The 28,000-nt window shown below is 37.6% G+C and overlaps 1 protein-coding gene across 1 annotated transcript in view; it reads left to right on the forward strand.

The window, feature by feature from the left end:
- ARHGAP15 (Rho GTPase activating protein 15) overlaps positions 1–28,000 on the forward strand; it is a 607,959-nt gene that overhangs the window by 402,543 nt on the left and 177,416 nt on the right. Inside the window, exon 11 of the mRNA XM_014852163.3 lies at positions 5,090–5,167. Coding sequence (XP_014707649.2) covers positions 5,090–5,167 — 78 coding nt within the window. The remainder of the gene's footprint in view (positions 1–5,089; positions 5,168–28,000) is intronic.

The raw sequence follows: 28,000 nt of genomic DNA on the forward strand, positions 1-28,000 counted from the left end.
GAGGGAGAAGCCAGAAGACCAAAGTATTGTGAGAATGACTCTTCTTGCGGTAGCTCTGGCCTCCTAAGAATTAGGAAGTGCCATAAATCTCAGGAGAGGGACTGTGCAAAATTCCCAGCCCACATTTCAGACTCCAGAGGTTCAGATGCATTTTGTTATGTTCCAGAAAAACAAGCAGGCTTTTTGGGCACACCTCTCAACCAGGCTCAAACACCACATCTTTGTGGTTTGTCTATCATTCAAGCTACCAAGAATGCTACCTAATCCACAGTTAGCAACTATTTTTAACAGGCTCATCTGCATTGTTAAAAACTGCCCGTATTTTGGCAGATAGGCCAGTCAACTCTGGAAACAGTGCTGGTCTCTTAGATTTCTTTTTGGAAAGTGTCTAAGATTTACGGTGGGAATTACTCATGACAGCTGCATACTTTCCACTGGGTTTAGACCACCATTTGGTCTAATAACTCCTAATTGTGTGTCTATCCTAGTCTAAGCTTCTTCAGAAAAAAGGGAGGGGGAAGACTTGAAAATCCCCTACAGCAATACCCAGTGATTTCTATCAACAGTGAACACTATTGGGAAACTTAAGAAGGTCAGCTGATGATGAACAAATAAACAATATTTTGGTGAATGTGGATTTCTTCAGAGAATTTTTTATTACTGCCGTTAATGCCAGTCTGATACCAAAAAAAAAAAAAAACCAAAAAAACGTAAAATGAGTTAGTTTCATCGTGTTCCCAAAGTATTTCTGCATAACAGGCAAAATTTCTCTCAGCATTCACAGTCATGGTATTTTCTTGAAAGAAGTACCTCTCAAAGTGATTTTTCTCCAAACTTCACCAAAGCACAACATGGGTACCTTGAAGACATTGCTCATTTAAAAATCATAAGAGGTCTAATTATATTTCCAAAATAAGTAGTTTCCCATCCAGCAAGGATGATGTGGTCTTGAAAAGGATGTCCAAATCCACCAATTTACATTGGTTTGGTTTGGCATAACTTTCAAAGTTCTTGGAGCAAAAAGAAGATGGCACGTGAATCATTGTAATTTGAGTAACATTCTCAGGACTTTGGGTTTGCCATTCTGTGAGCCATTCAGGGGAAAGCTAATCAACTTCAAGACTGCACCTATATAATTTGTAACTGCTAAAAAGTTCACTGATATGTTCCAGATTATTTTGCAAAATGTAATACTCTCCTTTTTAATATGCACTTTGTCATTTTCACTCTATTTATGTAATTTAAAAAGTATGATAGCAGGGGAACATGAGCCATTCCAAGCAGGAGCTGCTAATGTCAGAGATTGTTATCTTTCACAAGATAGATGGTGTCGATATCTCTGAATCTAAAGGGCTTGGAAGTTGTGTCAAGTTAGATTCAAATTGCATCTAATATATTTTCTTTACTCCCTCTTACATTCTGGTTTCTATCTTAAGCCACAAAGCAGTGTCTCTGCTGTGACTTAGTTTTACAAGCATAGTGGTGGCACTGGTCTGAGTTACCCTCCTGTCTGCAGCCTCAGCCTTCCCTCCTTCTATCCCAAAAGAAAACTGGGTTATTAATTTAGGATGAGGCCGCTTTGTTTAAACAGTATAGCATTTTCCAGTTGCTCATACATAATATATCCAACCATACTACTCTTTCAAGTGTTTTTGATTACTGAACTTAAAAAAAAAAACTTCTACTGAAATTTATGAAAGACCAAGGGGGCACTTATATGCTATAACTTCGCATTTCTATAAGAGAAAAAAAGTTTTGGATACTGGGGAATTTCAGTAGTTGAAATTCAGTGTATAACTCCAGACAACATATGCATTTCAATAACATATGAAATAATATTAGAAAAGGAAGAGTCCTAGCTTCAAAATAGAAATGCACTTGATTTTATGCCTCATATAAAGAGATATGTATATTAAAGTGAGGCTTAAATAAGGTCCTTATTTGCAATAAAAATATGTTGGAATTCAAGTAATTTTGTTTACTAATGACCTCTGATAAAGATCCAACCAATGACCAAAACAAAACAATTTAAAAAAGAAATATATGGTAAATTTTCACATTTTTTATTGTAGTAGATATTAATTGACATTTCATCTCTAATCATTATTTTAAATAGAGCTAATTTGACTGATTCTTTAAAAAACATGTTAAGATTCCTCATTTGGGGAATGTAGTCCTACATATTCCATTGATGTTTCTATTTTTTAAAATATTCTGCTTCTCAAATTCCTTCAGAATAATTGGTAAGTCATGGAAAAAATGAGGATCACTTTCACTTGGTCAAACTTTGTTTGTGGTGGTAAGCAAGATGACATTATTCACCATTTGTGGTTATGAATGACCATTGGTTACCTCCAAATTCAAAATTGTCATCAAAGGCCCCAAACTCGCCATCATAAACATTTTTCTATAAACAATATGGAGCCACTAAAGGTGAGTTTAGGGAAGAATTCAAAAATATTTTCCTTAATGGCTGCATATTCAGAAAAATTAAGCATTCTTTCAAGAGGGAAAACTTCGAAAGGAACACACTTACTTGAATGTATGTTTTAATATTTAAAAATCTATCACATTATTTAAAGTTTATAGGTTAACACTAAGTACCGAACACTAGCTAATGACAAAGCAAGAAAGAAAATGATTAATAAATTATAAAGTTCTGAGTATATGTGCATAAAATGAAGACCAGCATGATCCAATACCAAAACCAGCAATCAAATATTAGAACATTTTTGGGGGCCAGCCCGGTGGCACAGTGGTTGGGTTCGCATGTTATGGTTCGGCAGCCCAGGATACACCAGTTCGGATCCTGAGTGTGGACCTATGCACTGCTTGTCAAGCCATTCTGAGGAGGTGCCCCACATATAAAGTAGAGGAAGATGGACATGGATGTTAGCTCAGGGCCAGTCTTCCTCAGCAAAAACAAAGAGGAGGAATGGCAGCAGATGTTAGCTCAGGGCTAATCTTCCTCAAAAAAAAAATTAGAACATTTTTAATTAGGATGATTGTCAGATTTAAGTTGTCAAAGATATTTTGAACTTAAAAAGAAAAGAATCAGAGTACCCTTTGATTAATGAAGCTATTTTGTGCATCGAGAAGGAAGAATGTATTTGATTTTTATAAACGCATGTGTCTTAGTCACTTTCACCACATGCTAATAGGTGTCCAATCTCATCTCAATTCTTCCTATATTCATAGTTCTGAGGAAGGGACAGAGACTCAGTAATTTATTATTAGATTATTCTAGAACTACAAAACACACCAATTATACATTCACTAATACCTATTCCATTTTAATGATGTTATCCCAAGTTACTCTGTAGTTTATTACATGAAAGAGTAAAAATTATAGCGAGGATGAATAGGTGGGACACAGAGGATTTTTATGGCAGTGAAATACTTTGTATGATGCCATAATGATGGATACAAGTCATTATGCATTTGTTCAAATCCATAGAATGTACACCAAGACCAAATCATAACGTAAACAATGGACTTTGGGTGACTATGATGTATCAATGTAGGTCCATCAGTTCTAACAAATGTACCACTCTGGTGGGGGATGCTGATAATGTGGGAGGCTGTGAGTGTGTGGGGGCCAGAGGTATATGGGAAATCTCTGTACCTTCTGTCAGTTTTGCTACAAACCTAAAACTGCCCTAAAAAATAAAATCTTATAAAATAATGAATGATTGTTTTGAATTATACCATTAATATCAGTGTTACACATTATGTTATTCTACCTTAATCTGCCAAATAAATATTTTGCAAAATTTCAGAAAAGTGCCTACTATAAAGTATGTGAAAACGGAGATGGTAAAGCAATAAAGGAGCTCATTTCACGTCGGTAAAGAACTTCACAATGCCTTTATTCTGTTACACTATAAAAATAATCTCTACCAACTTACTTAATACTTCTGATTGTGAATTACAATGTTTAACCATGGTGCTATACCACCTCCTCAGATAGTGATAGAGACAGTGACCTTAGCGTTGGCTGGTAATCTCACCCAGGCCTCTCCGAGGGCTTAGACACATCAAGAAACATACACTCCTGACATTAAAATCATGTCATTAACATTTCTTAGGGATGATAATAGTGTTTGAATAGATGTTCCTCTTTTCATTTTCCTAGTTTTCCACCTTTTTTGGTAACCTGGTCATGGAAATAACCAGATGCTATAAATAGACATGTGGAAAACAAGTGGTTGATTATTCAAATCCACTGCCAGTATAAGTTATTTTGAATTATAGACGACTAGTTTTAAAATACTCTAAAACTAATTTCACAGTTTTGTCAAGAATTCCTTTTTGTTGTTCCTTTCTAATGCAGAACCTGATTGACTGTAATACACTAGAGATTATCAAACTAGGTATCCATCTGGAATAGAATTTTCATTCTGTAGTTTAGAATATCAGACTAATACGTGTTATGCTGTAGTGACTACTGGAAAAAAGACAAGGGTATGGAATGGAATGGAATAGAGTAGAATAGAAGAATAGAAAAAGAATGGGAGGGAAGGAAGAAAAGGAGAGAGAGAGAGTGACAAGAGAAAGGAGAGGAAGGGAGGAAAGGAGAGAGCTAGGAAGGAAGGGGGAGAAGGAGGGAAGGCCTGGAAGAAGGAAAGAAGGCAGGAAGGAAGGGAGGAAGGGAGAAAGGAAGGGAGGCAGAAAGGAAGGGAGACTTCACAAATGCCTTGGGTTATTTTATCTTTCCAAAAAGGGTCAATGATACATATATATGTGAAAGTTCTTCTTCCCTGTCCCCACCCCTAGTTTAATTCTTGTCATTTCCTTGAGAATGAATCATAATTATACAGTGAAATCCCATGCTACCTACTGCTTTTTTATGGTCAACCAGACTCAAATTTGTTGAAGATTAACTGCCACTGAATTTCACGATTAGTTTATTGGGATTAAAATATTGAAGATTGCTTGGTTTAGGACATAGAAACTTGTTTTCTCTGTGAGGAAGAGATATTTAGTGGTGATTTACTACTTTCTTCCTTCCCATATTTGTTAATTTTTTTTTCTTTTAGCATCTCCGTTTTCATATGAATGAATATATAACCTGCTCTCTTCTTTTCAGGTCTAGATGTTGATGGAATATATCGAGTTAGTGGCAATCTGGCAACAATACAGAAGTTAAGATTTATTGTCAACCAAGGTAAGTGACTTCTTCACTTCAGATATTTTTCCAGTATTTTCATCTCTACCAATATTTCAGATTCTATGATGTGTGTATTATGAATACTTAATGATAAAAGATTTGAAAAGAGAATGAGAAAGTTGAAGAAATCAAACAGTTATCACCAGAGAGGCAAAATAAATCCAGTTTACATGGAGATAAATACAATAATGAGAAAGACAACCTAATAGTTTATGTGAAATAAATAATGAATGGAATATAACAAACTAAAAATGGAGAAGAAAGTAATAACATAGTAAAAGAAAGAAAAATAACCCAGCTTTAAAAAGTGTTACTGTCATATAATAGACAATTTAATGTATGTTGATAAATGAATGAATAAATGAATGATGAAAAATTTGAGTCAAAATCACAGATGTTAGAAAAATACATAATAGGTAAGTAAAAGAACTAAACATTAGGAAATGTGTATTTCGTTAAAGATTTACAAGTTAAAACAATAATGAGATCCCACTACACACCTGTTAGAATGGCTAAAATCTAAAACATCAGCAATACCAAATGCCGGCAAGAACATGGAACATTGGGAGCTCTCATTCACTGCTGGTGGAAATGCAAAATAAGACAGTTACTTTGGAAGACAGTCTGGCAGTTTCTTATGAAAATAAACATATTTATTATGTTTTTATGCAACATGGATATTCTCACCATTCTACCCAGCAATTGCATTCCTTGGTATTTACCCAAATGAGTTCAAAATTTATGTTCACACAAAATGCTGCACACAAATATTTGCAGCAGCTTTATTCGTAATTGGTAAAACTTGAAAGTAATCAAGATGTCCTTCAATAGGTGAATAGATAAACAGTGACAGAAAGAAATGAGCTATCAAGCCACTAAAAGACTTGAAGGAGCTTTAAATACATATTGCTAAATGAAAGAAGCCAGTCTGAAAAAGCTATGTACTATATTAGCCCAACTGTATGACATTCTGGAAAAGGCAAAACCACGGAGGCAGGAAAGAGCAGTGTAGCAGAGGATTTGAGGAGAGGGAGGCATGCATAGCTGAGCACGGGGGATTTTTAGGGCCATGAAACTATTCTGTTTGATATTGTAATGGTGGATACTTGACATTATACATTTGTCAAAATCTATATAATGTACAACACGGAGTGAAACTTAGACTAAGGACTTTAGTTAATAATAGTATATCAGTATTGGCTCATCAATTGTAACAAATGTACCACACTAAAGGAGGATGTTAATAATAAGGGAAAGAATAGGGGGAGGTAATAGAGGGGCTATATGAGAACTCTCTGTATTTTCTGTTCAGTTTTTCTGTAAACCTAAAACTTCTCTTTAAAAAACTATGAATTAAAAAATAAATAAATTAGGAAATGTTGAAGAAAAACAAGGAGACTAAAACATCACAAGGTGTGTTATAGATCGTTCATAGGTTTAGAATCAGAGAAGTAGGGTAGAACCCACTCTCTCTGCTTGCATCCTTGGCATCGTATTTAATCTGTCTGTGCTCTGTTTCTTGGTAAATCTGAGATGACGTGCGCAGGAGAGGATGGCAAGAAATGCCTTGGAAACATTTGAGAGAATTAAATGAGATAACCTGTGGCATTCTCTTAGTAACATAACAGACTCATGGTAGCTGTTCAATACATGTAAGTTTTCCTTTCACTTAAAAACAGTCAATGGTGACTCTGCCTTCAGGAGAATTTACACAAAGTCTTCCTACTCTGGCTTCCCACCTGACGTCTAGCTAGCTTCAGATCCTCTGAATTTCCTTCACACTGCATTCCTAACTGTACTCCCATGTTTACTTACTGTGGTATTTTTGATGTTTTTGCGTACTCTCTTCTTTCTGTTCTCAAAATCCTCCTATCTTTTCCTTCTCATCCCACATACACAAGCAGAATTCCCGCCTGGTAGATTTCTCCATATTCGTCAAGGCCCAGGTTATAAATAATCTCCTCCAGGAAGCTGTAACTTTCTTCCGGTCAGATTCCTTTTCTATGTTCCCATTTCACCGGATAGTTGAATTTTTGTTGTTAGTGCCATGGAGTTGATTTCAACTCTTAGTGACCCTGTGTGCAGTGGAGCAGAACCCTGCCAGGTATTTTTGAAATATCTTTTCACCTCCCAGTGCTCCATCAGACAGTGCTCCGCTGCTATTCATAGGGTTTTCATGGCCAACTTTTTCAGAAGTGGGTGACCATGTCCTTTTTTCTAGTCTGTCTTAGTCTGGAAGCTCCACTGAAACCTATCCCCGGAGGGTGAGCCTGGTGGTATTTGAAATAATGGTGGCGTAGCTTTCAGCATCAGTTGAATTTGCAGTAGTACATATACATCTAACTTCTAAAGTTCCATCTACTGCAAGACACAGAGATTTGATGCCATCTTTTGGAGAGAAGATTATCGAACGTACTCAGTGATTATATTTCAGAAACATTAATGTTTGAAAGTCTTGGAGTAAGAAAATAGGATACTGTTGGAAATATCTGTCTCTTCCACAAATATCTATACATGTGAAAGGGTAGGACTTGAATCATCCTTGTATCTTCCCCATTAACCAATAGTAGTCCAGCCCTGGGTCCCCATAGAGGGAATTCTTAATTATATTTGTTAAGTATTGTGTGTACGTGTGTGTGTATGGATAGGAGAAGTATTAATACTGAAAAGCAGTAAATTCTCCAGCAGTTCAACTCGAGTTGAAGCACTCTTTTAAGCGTTGACTGCAGTACTTTTGGCCAGTGGCCACATAGTTATTCTTTCTGAGAATCTCTATAACTGAGAATCTCTACAGCTTTGCTTGCTCACTAATGTAAACCTTTGCCTTTCACAATTACTCTCCTTCCTGGGCAGAAAAAGAACTAAACTATGCCTCACATATTCACATTGGCCCCATTAGACTGAACCAGAGTGCCGCCTCTGTGGGTAAAAATTGGGTAAAAGAGCCCCAGCCTCCTTTTCATTCCTGTTTATAACCAGCTAAAATCATTCTTGCAATATATTTCATGCTGAAACCATTTCCTGATTGGGATTCTAGACAGCTGGGCAACACATTTCTTCTACAAAGAAGAAATCTCAAAACAGAAGCCATGCTAGAAACAAACACTAGTTGCATTTCCTGCCTTTAAAAAAAAATTATGCTCAGCAGTTTGAAAAGGCAAAAAAATCTGCAATGAAAATATGAAATCTGTCCATCTCGTCTTTTGCAATCCAAACTTCAGCATCCTCTGAGGCTGTGTAGCTGCTCATGTTGCCATGAGAGTTGACAATGTAAAGCTGGACAGAGGCCTGAGTTGGTATCTGGTAGCACAGAATTGTCAGTAAACTGTCTTCCTGGTTTATAGCACTGTCAAAATGCAACACACACAACACAAATTATGCTACATTAGGACCTTTGATACTGGTGATTTTGTCCAAGTTGTATTATGGAGTTTTTTTAATTAGATGATAAAAGAAATGCATATATCAACCTCTCTCAAATTTTGCTAATCAGACTATCCTTTGAGTGAAATTTCTGGAGTGGACCCATAACCTTGGTGCTAAGACCATACTTTCCTCTCCATCTACACACTGGTTTCTGACAGCAGAGCTGACTTAGAAGAACATCAGTGCAAAGAGTCTGGATACAAAGAGGCGGAATTAGTAAATTGTGGCCTCCCCTCTGAATGTGTATGTGGATGAGCAATGAAATAAAGTGACAATGCAGTGATAATTCCATGAAAAGCATGAAGTGATATGTGAAGACAATGCATCCTTTTTTCTATTCGAAGATGGAACATAAATGATTTTTGGCATAACATCTTTGTATTAATACCTTTTATCTCCTCGTGTTCACATTCTACAATGTTTCCTTCTCAGAAGTTTCTAAATATACATTATTTTTTTGGTTCTTTTGGTGAGGAAGATTGGCCCTGAGCTACATCTGTGCCAATATTCCTCTGTTTTGTGTGTGGGACGCCACCACAGCACGGCCTGACAAGCAGTGTGTAGGTCTATGCGAGGCATCCGAATCCATGAACCCTGGGCCACTGAAGCTGAGTGTGCAAACTTAACCACCAGGCCAGCCCCTAAATATACATTTTTAAAGTGAACAAACCCCACTCATCATTAGCCTAAACAAATGAAAACCGATTTGGAGGATTTTCAAGAACAGTTCCGTTGCACTTCATGTTATTTCACTAACTTTCTTGAATGCTGTAATCATCGGCAATTCTAAATACACCAGTTGAATGATTCAGTTTGTTTCAGTTTTCAGTTTGACTCACTAAATCAGTAGGAACTGGGTACCCTTATTATACTTCCAGGTCAGATGGCATACAAGTTAAATTCAAAGCAATCACTTTTGAAATGCACTTCCTAATTATAACTAGTAATGATGACAATAATTACTATTACTATAAAAGTAGCTAAAATATTTTCGTAATTTATTATGTAGCAGGCACTGTACTAAGTGCTTTGCTTATGATATCATTTAATTTAATCATTTCTGCCATCCCACAGACTAGGTATTATTATTGTTCCCATTTTTTTTTTTTAAAGATTGGCACCTGGGCTAACAACTATTGCCAATCTTTTTTTTTTTTTTAAGGGTTGGCACCTGGGCTAACAACTGATGCCAATCTTTTTTTTTTCCTGCTTTATCTCCCCAAACCTCCCCCCCATACACAGTTGTATATCTTAGTTGCAGGTCCTTCTAGTTGTGGGATGTGGGAAGCCGCCTCAATGTAGCCTGACGAGCGGTGCCATGTCCGTGCCCAGGATCCGAACCCTGGGCCGCCACAGTGGAGCGCGCGAACTTAACCACTCGGCCACAGAGCCGGCCCCAATTGTTCCCATTTTAAAGATGAGGAAACTGAGGCTCAGAAATGTTAAACAATGTCTTAAAGTCATACAGCATGTAAGTGAGGGAGGTAGGGCTAGATCCCAGGTCTCTGACTCAGAGCCTGTGCTGAAAACCACTGCCATAATTTGGCATTTCCCATCCATTTACTGTTGATTACCTCCTTATAAAAGTAGAGATCAGTCTTTTTATGCTACACACACTTATTAGTAACTTTCTGTTCATTCCCTGGTTTCCAGTATTGGTAAGTGACAAGTACTGCCACAAAAGTTTGGCCAAAACTGCTAAGAAAGAGAAATGCCTGAGAAAACACCAAACATTGCAGTTGTGAAGAAGCCTGGGACTGCCTTTCTCTGCAGGGGTTTCTGTATCTACCTTTGGGCCAAGAAATTCCTTTAGCACGTTATTCTGTTGCAGCCTTTGGGAAAGGCATCAAGGATTCTCGATTTACCGGGCTGTCGGTGCATTAGCGAGCATGCTGCCTTGTTTGTTCTATTTGGTGACAGATTTCAGTGAAATTTTGTTGATGCATCTCTTACACTCTATGAGGACATCCCCCAAAGAAAAGTAGTCCATGACCTTAGATGTCAACCTGCCATCAGCCTGTGACACTACGTTGATTCTTCAGAATGATCTGTGACCTGATGGTTTTCTTGCATGGGGGTATTTTTGCAAAGAACAGACTTCAGCATTGAGGATGCTGCATGACTGTCTTGAGAACTTTTGACAGTGGGCCTTGGAAATCCCACCAGGCTGAATTCCCCCTCCTCCTGACATCAACACTCTGGTTTGAGCTGCCCACCTAGGCTTATTGCCCAAACTCCAACTTCAGTTCAGACTCTCTTTTGTATTACTTAGATATTCTCTTTCACCCTTTAAAAAAGGGAGAAGAAAGACTGGCATCCTTTTTGGAAAATATCAACTATGAAGCTTCCCAAGGCTATGAACCTATGGGAGAACTATGAAACACTGTGGAAGAACTGACTGGGAATTTTCCAGACTGGTGTTTCTTAGTACACAGTAACAAATATTCCCTCCAACCATTTCTCTGAACTGGAGGAAGTTATTTCTTACAAGGATTTTAGACATGTTTTCCATATATAGAAAAAAAATTTAAACGAAGATTCTTAGGGACACCCTCCTTCACTTTTTCACACCCAGAGGAACAAATATATAAATGACATAAATCTACATGGCGAAGAATCTTAATTGGGTGTGTGGGTGTGTGTACGTGTGCGTGTGCATACGATTGTGTGTGTGTGTTGTTTTAAATGGAAGAAGATTTTTTCCATTAATTTACAGTCTTGCACTTTGCATATCTTTATTCGCCCAGATCTTATTGGCATAATAATCCAAATTAAATATTGGCTTAAAAAGATGAATTTGCTTATTATTGTGAGCATGCTAAGAATAAGCTCCATTGAAAATAAACTATTAGAGAAACAGTTTTGTGTTACCAACTATATCTAAACTGCTTTTATATAGATTTGTACCACAAAGCAAAGCAAAGCATTAACTTTAGTAGCTATCCCTGTGCTTTTCATATTATTTGCAGCATCAAAAATTGAATAAAAGAAGAAGAAAGAGAAATAACGTGAACAATTGGCAGTTTCATCATGAAATAAGCAATTGGATGAAACGGAAAAAGATCTGGAAAAGGATTTCAAAACTTCTAGTTCTGTTCTTATAAAATAGCCCTTGTATCAAGTCCGTTCACTTTTCTATTAAGTGAGTTTATATTGCCCTCTTATTATTTTTAAAATGAGGTATTTCCTTAAGCCTGCTTCACTCCCACCGCCAACCACAGCAACAACAAAGCAAACTGTGTTATTTGCTTTATTCCATTCCGCAGGGTGGTTTTTGGTAAGTCAAATCATTGATATTGCACCTTTCTGGCTTCCATGTGACAAGATTATCTTTTAACAATGATTTATTTTTCCCATTAAAGCTGAAAGGATCACTTGATCATAAAAGAGCCAGACTCTAACGTCGTTCTGGGCTTCGGAAACTTTCTTAGACCTCATTTTTCAGCTACATTGAGTCAGTGAGCTCAAAGACTATTGATGGCAAAACTTGTATTGCTTTCTAGCTGCTTAAGAAAATGTGTTGTCATTAGTAAAGAATGCTGAACACGGAAGCAAAAACAGTAAGCTTTTCACAGTCATGTACATTTTATGTAGTTTTTACAAAATGTCCTAATAATAACTTTATGAATACTTTCAGTCACTAAAGTACACAAATTCTGGCTACTTATTTCAAAGAAAAATTATACCATGCACTTATTGTGAATTGTATTTTATAATTCACTATATGCCAAGCAATAAGGAGCTGACCTAAGGCTGCAGTGAAACAATTAAAGCCTGAGACTGTCTAGTGGGAAGAGAGTACTGGATAAGAATTGATGGAACTGCCACCTTATCTTGATTCCGAGCTATTTGTCAGTCTAATAGAAACTGTTTTAACCCCTTTGAATCACAGACTCTTCATTTCCAAAATGGGAATAAGAATGAAAATGTGAGGACTTTAAATTCTGAATCAGCCAAGTAATAATTAGTTTTCCCCTTAATTAAGATGACAAGTAGTTAGATGAAATCAGATCAATATTAGTTTTCTTAAAAATAACATAATACTAAATATTAATAATTAAACATGGTTTTTGGCTTCCACGTGATTGAACTTTCCTTGATGATAATAAGATTTATTTTCTAGGATAAAATCCCAAATACAGGAAAGCTTTGGAGATTCTCTGCTATCCAATGATTCATCTCATTACTAGCCAAATTCATAGGACTTCTAGGTTCCTAGACACAAAAGAGAAATTTAATTTTATGTTTTCAATAGGCTTTTGGAAGATTCCAGATCACAAAAGAAAAGCCTTATGTTTATTGGAAAGGGTGAATGACGTCTACTGAAATTTTAGGCCCTAGTTCAGCTGTGGCTTTTACATATAGATTTGGTCATTGAGTCCAGAAATTAAATCTTTCAGAGTTATACAATGGCAATCCTCAAGAAAACCTCCAAGAATATTTATAAAAATTTGTTATCATCATAAACCATCATCACCATCAGAATTAATGAGTAGTTATTAAAAGTTAGTGGGGAGGCCAGCCCAGTGGCATAGTGGTTAAGTTCACATGCTCTGCTTAGATGGCCCAGGGTTCACAGGTTCAGATCCCTGGTACAAACCTAGCACTGTTCATCAAGCCACACTGTGGTGGTGTCCCACATAAAATGAAGGAGGATTGGCACAGATGTTAGTTCAGCAACAATCTTCCTCCATCAAAAAGAGGAAGATTGGCAACAGATGTTAGCTCAGGGCCAATCCTCCTTACACAAATAAATTAATTAAGTAAGTAAGTACTTAATGAAAATAAATAAATAAATAAATAAAAATTAGTGGGAAAACACACCAAGCTTACTTCCACTCTGACTATGTTCTATAGCACTTGTTCCCAATTCCGACTATATTTCAGAATTATTTCGGTTATCTACTGCTGTGTAATAATATTACTAACAACTTAGCTGCTTAAAGCAACATGCATTTATTATTTCCCAGTTTCTGTGGGTCAGAAGTCTGGGTATGGATTAAACGAATCTTCTGTAAGACTGCAATCATGGTGTCAGCCAGCGGTGGGTCCTCATCTTGAGGTTTGACTGGGGACAGGTCTGCTTCCAAGCTCACAGGATTAATGGCAGGATTTCGTTCCTTGTGGGTTGTTGGGCTTCAGGCCTCAACATTACTGTTGGACAGAGGCCTAGTGGACCCTTCCATAGGCCGTCTCACTACATGGCCACTTGTTTCATCAAAGCGCTGAAAGAGAGAGACTGCTAGGTAAGGCAGAAGTCATAATCCTGTGTACAGTAATCATGAAAGTATATCCCATCACTTTGGCTGCATTCTGATGGCTAGAAGCAAGTCACACTGCTATCCATCCCTTAGGGGAGAGGATGACACAGGGAGGCTCATTTTAAAGAATCAGGTGGGGGAGCCTTTTCAAAAGTAGAGATTTTGGAGCCCAGTCATTGAAACTTTGAGGTAAAAAGTCTGGGGTTTGACCTGTATGTATGTATTTTAAAAGAAAAACTACCCAGGTGAGTCTAATGCATAGGTAGGTCTGGAAACCTCTGCACAATACCCAGCTAGTTTTATTCGGGTTCTCTAGTGGAGACAGGACCTAGAAGCTGCATGACATAGGAGGTTTAAGTGTGAGAAAAGCAAAAACACACTATGAGCACTTCTTTGTTAACCAATTTTCTAGTGATGGCAGGTTTTGTCTTCGACTATTGATTGATGTAATAATGTTCACTAACTTTTATGAACTCTGAGTCATGATTTGGAGTATAACTAAAAAATGCCAGGGATGTAACCTGTATGTTATTAGTATGATTAAAGTTACTAACATGTTTTTTGCAACTGCAACCAATGTTGTAGCTTCTGGAATAAATGAAAAGGAAAGACATTTTACCTAAGGATTTGCTAAAAAAAAAACAAAGGAGTCAATGATATTGAAAAATGTAACGGAATCATGCTGATGCTGATGATAGCTAGCATTTCACTGAGTCCACTACATGGCAGGCACACAAAGTTAGAGATACCTCCAATCCTCATAACAGTTTGCAAGGTAGATCAATTTTATTATCCACAAGAAAACCGCTGTTCAGAAAGGTTAAGTAACTTTTCTAAGGCCACGAAATTAATGTTATGAAGCCAGAAAGTGAATCCATTTAAAACTTACTCCAAAGAATGTAATGCTGGTTGCTGGATTAAGTTTACCAAAGGGGAGGAGGTAGAGAGATGTTTTCTTCTTTTCAACTGCAAAGAATCAAAAACCACTTATTTTCTTTGTGAAACTATACTTCTCTGGTGTCCAGCCTATGGGACCCTTTTATAAGAGAAAACCTAATTTTAAAATGTCCTTTTACTAAATAAGCCCTAACTGCTTGTGACTTCATCAAGAGTAAGAAGCTTGATTCATCTTTATATCCTCAACATAGCAAAGTACCTGATACTGGATGGACTAAATAAAGATTTGTTCCTACAAAATAAAATAAGAGAATGATGAACTTCTAGTACAACTCAACTATATATCGAATGATCTTATCTGTACATCATGTTAGGTTCCATTTCTTGGATGTCTCAGTAAAGAAAACTCAAGCTGTATTTTACATTATATTTTCTTCCAGGCTCATAAATTAGTGCTTGATTTTAGATCAGATAAAAGAATCATGGGGCAGAAATGAAGAGTCAAGAATCCCATATCCCCATTCCCTACCTCAATAAGACAAAGCTTGAGGAGAGATGACTTACTGTTCCTCAACAAAGTGTTATTAGCAAATGGCCAAGTCAGGCATGATACTGGGAGGAGTGCTATACCTCGGCTTACCGTCTTGGTGCTCCAAAACATTGGGAATGACTAAGTAAAGAGAAAATTAGAATTGGATAAATAGCGATAAAACTATATTGCTCTTGTTAATCCCATGCACTGGATTTTGAATCTTGAAAATACGCTTTTGTTTTTGTTCACAGGAAGTCTCTGTTGCTGGTAGTTACAGCTTCAGTGACTCACATATATTTATATAGCACCTCTTTTCCAAGGTGCTCCATGTAGTTTAGAAGTGTTTCCTAAAAAAGTGTGCTATAGAGAAAAAAAGTATTCTCATCACCTCAAAGCTGCTTTTGAAAAGGAAGAGTAACGGGTGCAGGGTCAGGAAGCTGTCTTCTCAGGTCCCCATGCACACCCTGAAGATATGCGTCCAAGTTTACAAATGTAGGTGCTGAAGCAATGCTCAGATGAAGATATGAATGACTCAGAGTCATTCAGCCTTCAGAACCCATTCTCCTTCACGCTCTTACATTCATGGGCCCACTGGAGAAGGAGTGGCAGGTGTCCCTATCAGCTTTCCTCCTCTCTGAGAGCCCTAGCGCATCAGGATCAATATGGAACTGGGAGGTGAACTTGATAAAATAACATTTTCGTTTTTACATCATTCGTTAATTAACAGACACTTAAAGAGCTCTGTATGTTGCAGGCAACTACAGGATGCTGGAAATACAGCAGCAGATACAGCAAATGACATTCTCATTGACATACAGCCTATATTTCCATGGATATTCCAATCCAATATCTAAGACTGGTTATTTGTTCACTGCAAATTAGTGAGAAAATACTAGGATCTGCAGGCCGCCAGGTTCTCCTTCCTTCCTGTGTCTCTGATCTCACCTTGTACCATTTTCACATCATATTATTTTCCAGCCACCCTGTCTTCCTTCCTTCCTCAGACATATCAAGCCCATTTCCTTCCCAAGGCTTTGCCTTTTGTACCTGCCCACCTGAAACATGCTTCCTTCAGACCCTCACAAGACTTACTCTTCTCCACATTCAAGTCACCTTCTCAGTAAGGCCTCCCTCGACTAACACATCTGAAACAGTCCTCCACTCTACCCTCCCAGTCACTCTCCATGCCAATATCTTGTTTTCTTTTCTTCAGAGCACATTCTGTCTGAAACTGCCTTGCTTCTTTATTTGCTGCTTCGATGCCTGCCTTCCTCCTCTACACTGTAGCCTCTTACACGAGTAAAACCTTGCTTGTTTTGGTCACCAAAGTATCCCCAGTTCTTATGGCAACTGGCACATAATAGCCTTCAAATAAATATTTTTTGAATATGAATTAATTCAATAAGTGAATTAATGAATAATGGTGGACCCCACCCTCCAATGATGGTTAGGCCCTGATCAAAAGGTAACTTTTAGCTTTTGGTACCAGGAAAAAATACAGTCTCACGAAAGAAAATCTTTAGAATTTGAGAGTATCTGTCCAACCAGTCCAATGAACCATATTCTTCTTCCTACCTCTAACCTCTCACCTCTCACCTCCAACTGAGGTCACAATCTGACTATCCAACGTGGACCACATAGGAAAGACTCGGCAAAAAGAGGAGGCAGCTGTCAAACTAGAAGACCAGAACCAGCCCTAACAGCCTGGCCCATGAGGCCAAGAAAGACTGCCTAATCAACGGATGACTCCCAAACCCAGGTGGTACTAAGACCACATTCAAGACTGTCACCTGCTTATGTGAATTGCCAGAGTGTGATCCCATCCAGCGACACTGCTTATTGCCAAGGCTCTGCCATCCCCATATCAGTCAGACAAAGGACTCCTCTGGCTCAAATTGCAAATGACTGTCCTGGTCTTGCCATGCCCCAAATAAAGTAATATAATCTGGAAAGTGTAAGAGAAGAATTGGAAAAGGAGGAAAATTAGTTTAAGGAATAAAAGAAGGCTTTAATTTCCCTAAGGACAACTTCAAATGGGGATTTATTCATTCAAATATATTTGTTGAAAAGCTTCTATAAGCCAGCCTCTCTTCTAGGTACGGGGGAGAGTCTTGGGGAATCAGGCTCTGGTGGAATGTTCATTTTGGAGTCAAGAGATAGATAAGAAGAAAATACACAAGATGCTTACAGGTCATGTCAAGAATCAAAATAGTGACGTGATAGAGAATAACTGATGGGGGTGAGAGGGATAGTCCTTAGATTGGATGGTCTGGGACTGTCTCTTTCAGGGGGAACCGTCAGGGTAGAGACTTGACCTGATAGGAAGGAGGGCAACATGCAAAGATGTGGGTGAAAGAGCAGAGCAGAGGGAAACTGGTCCCAAAGAATGGGGGCTTATATGACATCAGGACACAGAGGTCAAAGAGATGGGCAAAGCCAGCCCACAGGGAAGCCCCTGCAAATCATAAGACGTTTTGTCTTTCATTCTAAGTCACTGGGGTAGAGAGGGGTGGTAATCGAAGAATGATCTGATATTTTTATTTTTATTTTTTTTTAAACTGGCTGCTATGAGCAGAATAACTTGTAGAGGGCAAGAGTAAAAACAGAAGAACCATTAGGAGGTGGTTACAGCAGTTCAGTCAAGGTGTAATAATGGTGTCTGATCTACAGGAGGGAAACTCCATATTCCAATTTTTCTTTTTCCATGTGCCTTTTAAACCATTTCCTTTAGGGAATAAAGTACAATGAGAAAATTGGCCCAGGAGTTAGAAAATCTGAGTCAATTTCCATATCACCTTTTACTAGCTATGTCATCTTGGCCAAGACATTTAGCCTTCCCAGGCAATTGTCTTATCCTTAAAGCAAGATTGTCTGTTCCCTTGAGATGAGGCAATCACATGAGATAATGAACCTGTTACACTGGAAAATGCTATACCATAGGAAAACGGAGGTTACATCAAAATGTGTCCCTCACAATCATCCTAACGGAGACATCTATTGCAATAAAGTGAGGTATATGATTTTTCAAAGGAGAGAATAGTTGATAAAGGGCTAATCTTGTGTCCTCTTTGAATTACTTAAATGTCACTTAAATTTTCCCTGACCCACCGCAGCTCACAGGAATTGCTGCTCATTTTAAATCTTGTGCTTGCAGTTTCAACTACTCAGTACATAATGATCTCATATTGTGTATGTTGTCACATCATTAGCAAAAATTATGTGCATCTCATCTCAACACACTGAGCACTTCTTACAAGCAGAACTCATATCTTGTAAGTCTGTCTGTCCTACTGCACCTTGAAGAATTTCTTGCACCTGATAGAATCTGTACACATTTTAATTAATTAATTGATTAGATCCAGAGTTGGGACATTTCTTTGAAAAAGAAAGGGAGATGTTTTGCACATGCTAGAGATCAGTCTAGAAATGGACTATTTCACTGTGTATTGATGAACTCTGTTCCTGAAACAATGGTAAGAAATGCATAAAATGTTAAAACTAGGTACTGGTGATTTTTATTGTCTTCTTTTTTCTAAACTATTTCCTATTTTCCTACAATTCTTTTTTTTCCAGTTATTTTATTGAGATCGTAATGGTTTATAACATTGTGTAATTTCAGGTGTGTATTATTGTTTATCAATTTCTGTATAGACTACATCAGGCTCACCACCCGTAGTCTAAATTTTATCTATCACCATACATATGTGCCCCTTTAGCCCTTTTGCCCACCCTCCAGCCCCCTTTCACTCTGGTAACTACCAATCTGTTCTCTTTATCCATGTGTTTGTTTATCTTCCACATATGAATGAAATCACGCAGTGTTTATCTTTCTCTGTCTGGCTTATTTCGCTTAACATCATACCCTCAAGGAGACATAGTGTTCAGAGAGATACTGCTAAGACTGATGTCAAAGAGTATACTGCCTATATTTTCTTCTAGGAGTTTTATGGTTTCAGATCTTACTTCCAAGTATTTAATCCATTTTGAGTTCATTTTGGTGTATAGTGCAAGATAATAGTCTACTTTCATTCTTTTGCATGTGGCTATCCAGTTTTCCCAACACCATTTATTGAAGAGACTTTCCTTTCTCCATTGTATGTTCTTGGCTCCTTTGTCAAAGATTAACTGTTCATATATGAGTGGCTTTATTTCTGGGCTTTCAATTCTGTTCCATTGATCTCTGTGTCTGTTTTTGTGTCGATGCTGTGCTGTTTTGATTACTACAGCTTTGTAGTATATTTTAAAGTCAGGGATTGTGATGCCTCCAGCTTTGTTCTTTTTTCTCAGGGTTGCTTTGGCTGTTCAAGGTCTTTTGTTGTTCCATATAAATTTTAGAATTCTTTGTTCTATTTCCATAGAGAATGTCATTGTGATTCTGATTGGGATTGCATTGAATCTGTAGATTGCTTTTGGTAATGTAGACATTTTAACTATGTTTTTTCTTCCAATCCATGAGCATGGGATATCTTTCCATTTCATTATATCTTCTTCAATTCTTTCAACAATGTCTTATAGTTTTCAGTGTATAAGTCTTTCAGCTCTTTAGTTAAGTTTATTCCTAGATATTTTATCCTTTTTTGTTGCAATTGTAAGCGGAATTGTATTCTTGACTTCTCTTTCCACTAGTTCACTACTAGTATATAGAAATGCAACTGATTTTTATAAGATGATTTTGTACCCTGCAATTTTGCTGTAGTTGTTGATTATTTCTAATAGTTTTCTGATGGATTCTTTAAGATTTTCTATATGTAGAATTATGTCATCTGCAAACAGCAAGAGTTTCATTTCTTCCTTTCCAATTTCTTTTTCTTGCCTAATTGCACTGGCCCAAACCTCCAGTACTATGTTGAATAGGCATGGTGGGAGTGGGCACTCTTGTCTTGTTCCTGTTCTCAGAGGGATGGCTTTCAGTTTTTCACTGTTAAATATGATGTTGGGTTTGGATTTGTCATATATGGCCTTTATTATGTTGAGATACTTTCCTTCTATACTCATTTTATTCAGTTTTTATCATAAATGGATGCTTGATCTTGTCTAATGCTTTCTCTGCATCTATTGAGATGATCATGTGATTGTTATTCCTCATTTTGTTAATGTGGTGTATCACATTGATTGATATGCACGTGTTAAACCATCCCTGAAACCCTGGTATAAATTCCATTTGATCATGGTGTATGATCCTTTTAATGTATTGCTGTATTTGGTCTGCAAATACTTTGTTGAGGATTTTTACATCTATGTTCATCAGCAATATTGACCTGTAATTTTCCTTCTTTGTGCTGTCCTTGTCTGGTTTGGTCTCAGGGTAATGTGGCCTCAGAGAATGAGTTAGGAAGTGTTCCATCTTCTTAAATTTTTTGGAATAGTTTGAGAAGGATAGGTATTAAATCTTTTCTGAATGTTTGGTAGAATTCTCTAGAGAAGCCATCTGGTCCTGGACTTTTATTTTTTGGGAGGTTTTTTGATTCTGTTTCGATCTCTTTCCTTGTGATTGGTCTGTTCAGATTCTCTATTTCTTCTGGATTCAGTTTTGGGAGGTTCTATGAGTCTAATCCATTTCTTGTAGGTTATCCAATTTATGGACATATAGTTTTTCACAGTATTCTCTTATAATCGTTTGTATTTCTGCAGTATCCATTGTAATTTCTCCTCTTTCATCTCTAATTTTATTTATTTGAGACTTCTGTCTTTTTTCTTAGTAAACCTGGCTAAGGGTTTTTCAATTTTGCTTGTCTTCTCAGAGAGCCAGCTCTTAGTTTTATTGATCCTTCCTACTGTTTTTTTTTCTTTTTTAGTCTCTATCTCATTTATTTCTGCTCTAATTTTTATTATTTCCCTCCTTCTCCTGACTTTGGGCTTTTCTGGTTCTGTTGGGTGTAGTTTAAGATTACTTATTTGAGATTTTTCTTGTTTGTTGAGGTGGGCCTGTATTGCTATGAATTTCCCTCTTAGGACCGCTTTTGCTGCATCCCTTAAGAGTTGATATGTTGTATTTTCATTTCCATTTGTCTCCAGGTATTTTTTTAATTTCTCCTTTGATTTCTTCATTAATCCAATGGTTGTTCAGTAGCATGTTGTTTGGTCTCCACATTTTTGTGAATTTCCCAGCTTTTTTCTTGTAGTTGATTGCTAGTTTCATAGCATTGTGGTTGGAAAAGATGTTTGATACGATTTCAATCTTCTTAAATTTATTGACTCTTGCCTTGTTTCCCAACATATGGTCTATCCTTGAAAATGTTTCATGTGCACTTGAGAAGAATGTGTATTCTGTTATTTTGGGATGGAATGCTCTATATATAGCTATTAAGTCTGTCTGATCAAGTGTTTCATTTAAATCCACTATTTCCTTGTTGACTTTCTGTCTGGATGATCTAGCCATTGATGTAAGTGAGGTGTTAAGGTCCCCTATTATTGTTGTGTTGCTGTTAATTTCTCCCTTTAGGTTTGTTAATAGTTGCTTTATATACTTTGGTGCTCCTGTGTTAGGTGCATATATATTCATAAGTGTTATGTCCTGTTGGTGGAAAGTCCTTTTATCATTATATACTGTCCCTCTTAGTCTCTCATTATTTTTTATCTTGAAGTCTTCTTTGTCTGATATAAGTATGGCAACAACTGCTTTCTTTTGTTTGCCATTTGCTTGGAGTATTGTCTTCCATCTCTTCACTCTGAGCTGGTGTTTGTCTTTAGAGCTGAGATGTGTTTCCGGGAGGCAGCATATTGTTGGGTCTTGTTTTTTAATCCATCCAGCTACTTTGCGCCTTTTGATTGAAGAATTCAATCTTTTTACATTGAGTGATTATTGATATATGAAGGCTTAATACTGCCATTTTGTCTCTTCTTTTCTGTTTATTTTTTTTTCTATTTTCATTGTATTGCCTCCTTTGTATTTTTGACTGCAATTTCACTTTGGTGGTTTTCTCAGTTTTCTCTATTTTTATGAATTGTGGCTCTGCTCTGATTTTTTGTTTAGTGGTTACTGTGAGGTTTGTATAAAAGATCTCATAGATGACAGTCCATTTTCTGATAGCATCTTATCTCCTTTAGCCTAAGCAGGTTCCATCCTTTCCTATTCCCCTTCTGACTTATTGTTGTCACAAAATATACTGTTTTGTGTTATGAGTTTGTGACTAAGTTGAAGTGTCTATAGTTACTTTTGATTCTTTCCTTCCCTTTATCTTTTAAGTTATAATTAATTTTTTGCTACCCTGTTCTCAAAGAGAGCTGCAGTTCTCTTATTTTGTCTGCCTATTTTTATCCTTGCTCAAAGCTTTCTAGAACTTTGAATTTTTGTTTCAGGTATGAGGGCAACCTTGATTATTTCTTGTAGGAGAGGTCTAGTGGCAATGAACTCTCTCAACTTTTGTTTAACTGGGAAAGCTTTTATTTCTCCATCGTATCTGAAGGATGGCCTTGCTGGGTAGAGTATTCATGACTGAAAGTTTTTGTCTTTAAGTATTTTGAAAATATCATGCTATTCTCTTCTAGCCTGTAATGTTTCTACCAAGAAGTCCTCTGAAAGCCTGATAGGGGTGCCTTTGTAGGTTATTTTCTTCTGCCTTGCTACTCTTAATATTTTTTCTTTGTCATTGACTTTTGCCAGTTTTACTATTATATGCCTTGGAGAAGGTCTTTTGGCATTGATGTAATTAGGATTTCTATTGGCTTCACATATCTGTAAATCTACTTCCTTACTCAGGTTTGGGAAGTTCTCAGCTATCATTGCTTTGAACAAGCTCTCTGCTCCTTTCCTCCTCTCTTTTCCCTCTGGAATACCTATATCCCTCGCATTGCTTTTCATAATTGAGTTGAATATTTCTCACAGAATTCCTCCTTTTCAAAAACTTCTTAGTTTTCACTTCTCTGCATGAAGCATTTCTATATTTCTATTCTGTAAACCACTAATTCTTTTCTCCATAATGTCAGGTCTATTTTTTAAGGACTCTAGATTATTTTTTATCTCATTAAGTGTGTTCTTCATATCTGGAATTTCTGGGGTTTTTTATAGTTTCAATCTCTTTAATGAAGTATTCCTTCTTCTCATTAATCTTATTCCTGAGCTCATTGAACTGTCTTTCTGAGTTTTCTTGTGACTCATAGAATTTCCTTATGACAGCTATTTTGAATTCTCTGCCATTTAGATTGTAAATTTCTGTGACTTCAGGGTTAGATTCTGAAGACTTGTCATTTTCCTTCTGCTCTGAATTGTTGCTGCAGTTTCTCATGTTTGATAGACACAAACGTGTTTTGCTGGCACTTCTGTGGTATTATCAGGTCACAGATCTCATCTGCTACCACTAGGGGGAAACAGGAGCTGTTTTCCCAATCCCACTCTGTCTGCTAGAAGTTCTGGGGATACAGTAGCTGGTCTCACTGTCCAGGAAAGCATTTTCAGGTGGGCTCAGAGCTGCTGCCACTTCTTCTTATAGTTGTGCCAAGGCATGTTCCCACTTGTGGGGCTGCAGCAGTACTAAGGGCATTCTCATCAACCAAGAAAGCATTCATGCATGTGTGCAGATCAGCTGCTGCCTCTTCTTAGGGTCACACCAGCTGCTGTGCTTGGAGGGTGCGGCTTCTTCACAGGGTCTGAGACTGGGCCACTCATTGGGACCACAGTGGCAAGGTGGGCTCTCCCACAAGCCAGGAAATTGTTTGCTTGGGGGCTTGGGGCTGCTTCCACCTCTTCTTACCATTGCACCCAGGTGTGTTCCCACTTGTGGCACCACAGTGGTGCTATGGGTGCTCCCTGCCAGGAAAGCATTCACATGCATGCAGAGGGCTACCAGGGAAGGGTCAGGGAGTGCTCACCTGGCTCCACAACTTCCCAGAGGCCCAGTCCATCCACCTTCCAATGGGTACCCACTTGGGTCTCTGAGGCATGGCATCCTGTTGTGCTGTGTGGGTATCCTCCATTCATCAATGAGTGTCCAGTAAGTTACGGTTCAAAGTGGGAGAGATAAAGGGAACAGCTCACTCTACCATGTTTTTCTTTTAAAGATTGTCACCTGAGCTAACATCTATTGCCCATCTTCTTTTTGTTCTCCTTCTCCACAAAGCCCCCCAGTACATAGTTGTATATTCTAGTTGTAGATCCTACTGGCTCTGCTATGTGGGAAGTTGCCTCAGCATGACTTGATGACTGGTGTTAGGTCTCTGCCCAGGATCTGAACTGGCAAAACCCTGGTCTGCCTAAGCAGAGCACATGAACTTAACCACTCGGTGATGGGGCCAGCCCCTCTGCCACGTTGTTGATGTCACTAACATTTTTTCTTTTGAAATAAGAAAAGAAAGATATATTTTATTTTTTAGAATTGGTAAATCCTTTTTAAGAGAATGGCGTTACTCCTTAGAATATGCCAAGAAAATGTCAGTACTTGAGTTCTCTAAAGCATTATTAGGTGCTGTCTCACTAGATCTTTATAAGAAAGCTATCCACTTTATAGATGAACAAAAGTCCCTGTGAGTTTAAATGAATTCCTAAAACTTGCATTTTTTTCGTTCAGGTAATATTTCGAGAAGGCGCTATGTCTATTTAATCTAGAGACAACCTGAATTTAAAGCCCAGCGATTGTCTTCTAACGCCTGGTTTCCATCTAGAGAGCAAGTTGTCCAATAGTCTGCTTAACATAATGTCCACGAGATTCTAAAAGGCTCATTGGAATAATTTTACTTAAATAGCAGTCTTTCTTGCTGTTTCTCCACCTCCTCATCTCTTATATTTCTCCAGATCGTTTGTCTTTTTTGTGGTCTCCTCACTCCCTGCTACATTTTTTCTGAGTGAATGTCCTGCTGTCCCTTCTTGTTAATCCATTCCTTTCATGTTCTGACAACCATAAGAGGTTCACTTACTTTTCTGTGCTCAGGATGTTGGAATTCAATGTCCCATCAGCCATAGGGGCTGCAGTATGTATTGCAAGAATAGTATTATTTGATTGGTCCCAACTGAAGGAAGAGCCCATCTGTCTTTTTGAACAAGAGTCACAGCATCATTTGTTTTACTGACTGGTAAATTCACTTCCTTAAGACAAATCTCCTGGTATCTTGAATAAATTTCAACAGAATTTAGCTTCTTCTTCCACTGTGCTCTCATAGCATTTTGTACCTGTGGTTCAACAGTGATTTTAGTCTATTTCACATCATATCTCTCTCTCCTTCCCAGCTGTTAGATGTTGAAAGATGAGATGTACGTCCCCGTTACCTCTGGATTCTTCACTATGCCATCACGTACCAAGCACCTTAGAGGCCCTCAATAAAGTTATACCTGCCAGAACCTCTTATTCCTGCTTGCCAAATACTCAGCCAGGAGAAGTGTGTGCCTTGGCCTGAGCATTACACTTCCACCCCCAGAGAGCTACCTGACTTAAACTGAGTCAATCATCAATCAAAACAGAGAGGGGCCAAGTGTGGCTTTGGATCCTTCAGGTCACCCTTCCCTCACCCCTAACACCTCTAAGATGTTGAGTCTTAATGCACCCACTTTCTCCATACTCATACCTAAAGCACCCATCTCCTCCATTCTTTCTCCCCCTCTCCCTTTCTCCTTACCTTCTACTGAACTTTATCATCCCCATCTCCCATGAATATACTCAGACTTTCCAAGGTGACAGTCTGTTAAGCTGAGTAGACTAGTTGAGGCTCTCTACTTCTCCAGGGAAGCATAATGTAAGGGGTCTCCAGTAATCTGGCCGATAGCGAGGACAGCAAGTTTCCACATAAGGCATTTTCAACAAGCAATGCTGACTCACCTCAAATCACACCACTTAGACAACTATAAAGCTAGCGTTGCCTGAAATTTTCTTTTTATGACTCAAGAAAATGTATCTTTCATATGTCTATTCTTACTTCTGAGTTAATATAGCCCTCTTGAATCATAAAGCTAGGTGTAATTTCTGAGATTACTGCCATCACTCCTAATCTAGTTTCCTAGGGATTCCTCCCAGTTAAACATTTTGAAAAGATGTGCAAAATACAACTGAAATGCAAAAGGCTGTATACAGAACCATTTGAAGCACTTTAAACAACGAAGTATACTAGCTAGATAAATTCAAATTTCCAAATTACAAAAATGGAAAAAATACTTCTAGATATTTCTCTATCTGTTTCTTAATTTGTACCACCTTGCATGTTTATAGAAGAAACAATATTTAGGTACCTTTCATTTCACTAGGATGAGAATAGGAAATGCTAACTACAATGCAGCTTCATGACTCAAAAGTCTGTAACTGGTATTAATGAACTTTTAAAATGCTAATTTTAGTGCTCACCCCAACAGAAAGATGCCTTAAAGCAAAAACTCTCATTTCTTATCTGCTAAGAGCAATATGTTTGCATCCCTTAGAAAATAAAATGGTTGAAATAGGGTTTTTGAATGGTTTAAAGTTTCAAGGACTTCCGTTGTTCACAGTTATTCTTCTAGAGAAAAGAAATTTATAAAATCACATCCCTTAATGGTCCCTCTGCTTGAAAATGGAAATACTCCCAAATATGTTCCACTGTAGGAAAATCAAAAATAACATGTAAACTCCAAATATCTTAGCCAATTGAGAATATTTATTAACTAAATAATTTAATAATAAAGAAAATGCCTACTTGATTAATTGTTACAGAGTAAAAATTACAATAAAACTGTCTTGATCAGTGCTTTGCAGAAGCGCCATTACTGTCTGTGCAGTTGTTTAACAAGGATTTAATTGGAAAGATAAGTGAATGCACATTTAAAAGTATTGTTAATTTGCTTTATAATCACCCCATCCTTCACAGTATTGACAGCACAAGGCAAAAACCCCTTTCTGTTTTACAAGTATTATTTTCCATATGTGCACAATAAATTCTGAAGCAGTAATTGGAAATTTTATGGGTTCCAACATACCTAGCATAGTGGGTTTAGAGGTGCGCTCTTCCTTTATAAAGGTAACCCAGTTCCAGTTGTTGGAAAATAGTGGCAAATCTGATTTATATATTTCCCCCCTTCACTGCAGATCATAATCCTATTTTGTCCACTTCTAGAAAAAGTTATATCTCTTATATTTTATGTCTAATAAAATCAGGATTGAGAGGAGAAAGAAAATATTTGGATTATTTTTGCCCTGTGACCGTCTATATTATTTTCTTTAAAATCTGCATAAACAGTGGAAGTTCTAACCAAGGATAGTTTCTAGGCTATACGGTCATACCAGAACACATCTTTCTGAAAATTCTTCCACCTGAACCTATTAAAGGAGACAAGAAAAGGGGCAAAAAACATCTTCTCTGCACGATCTCTACAGCCACACATGTGCAGGAGCACAGATACTCCCCTCACCCTCACACACACTTTAGAGTCTGCAGTCATCTGGTCAGAAATCCAATCAGTGTAGTTTTCAAAACAATGTGAGTGTGATGGCTCAGATTTCCAGGAAGTGGGAACCTTGCAGACCAAGTTTCCAATGCCTAAAGTAAAGCCCAGAGAACTTTATTGTCGAGAGTCTCAGGCTGCTTTAGAAGCAGGTCCTTTACTTAGTCCAGTGGGGAGAGAGAGTTCAAGTGCATTATTAATTTGCTGACTCTGAAGAGCCACAATCCCCAGGTTTTTTTTCAAAAAAGAAAAGGATGAAAATAGGGGTCTCATCTTGAAAATGGTCAACTATAATTGAACCTATTTCAAAGGCAAGAATTGTTCCAATTGTCTGTTATCTCTCTGCGGATAAAGGCTGCACACCTGATCACAATGAGCTG

This window comes from Equus asinus, chromosome 4 (assembly GCF_041296235.1).
Source record: "Equus asinus isolate D_3611 breed Donkey chromosome 4, EquAss-T2T_v2, whole genome shotgun sequence".
Classification (NCBI taxonomy): Eukaryota; Metazoa; Chordata; class Mammalia; order Perissodactyla; family Equidae; genus Equus; species Equus asinus.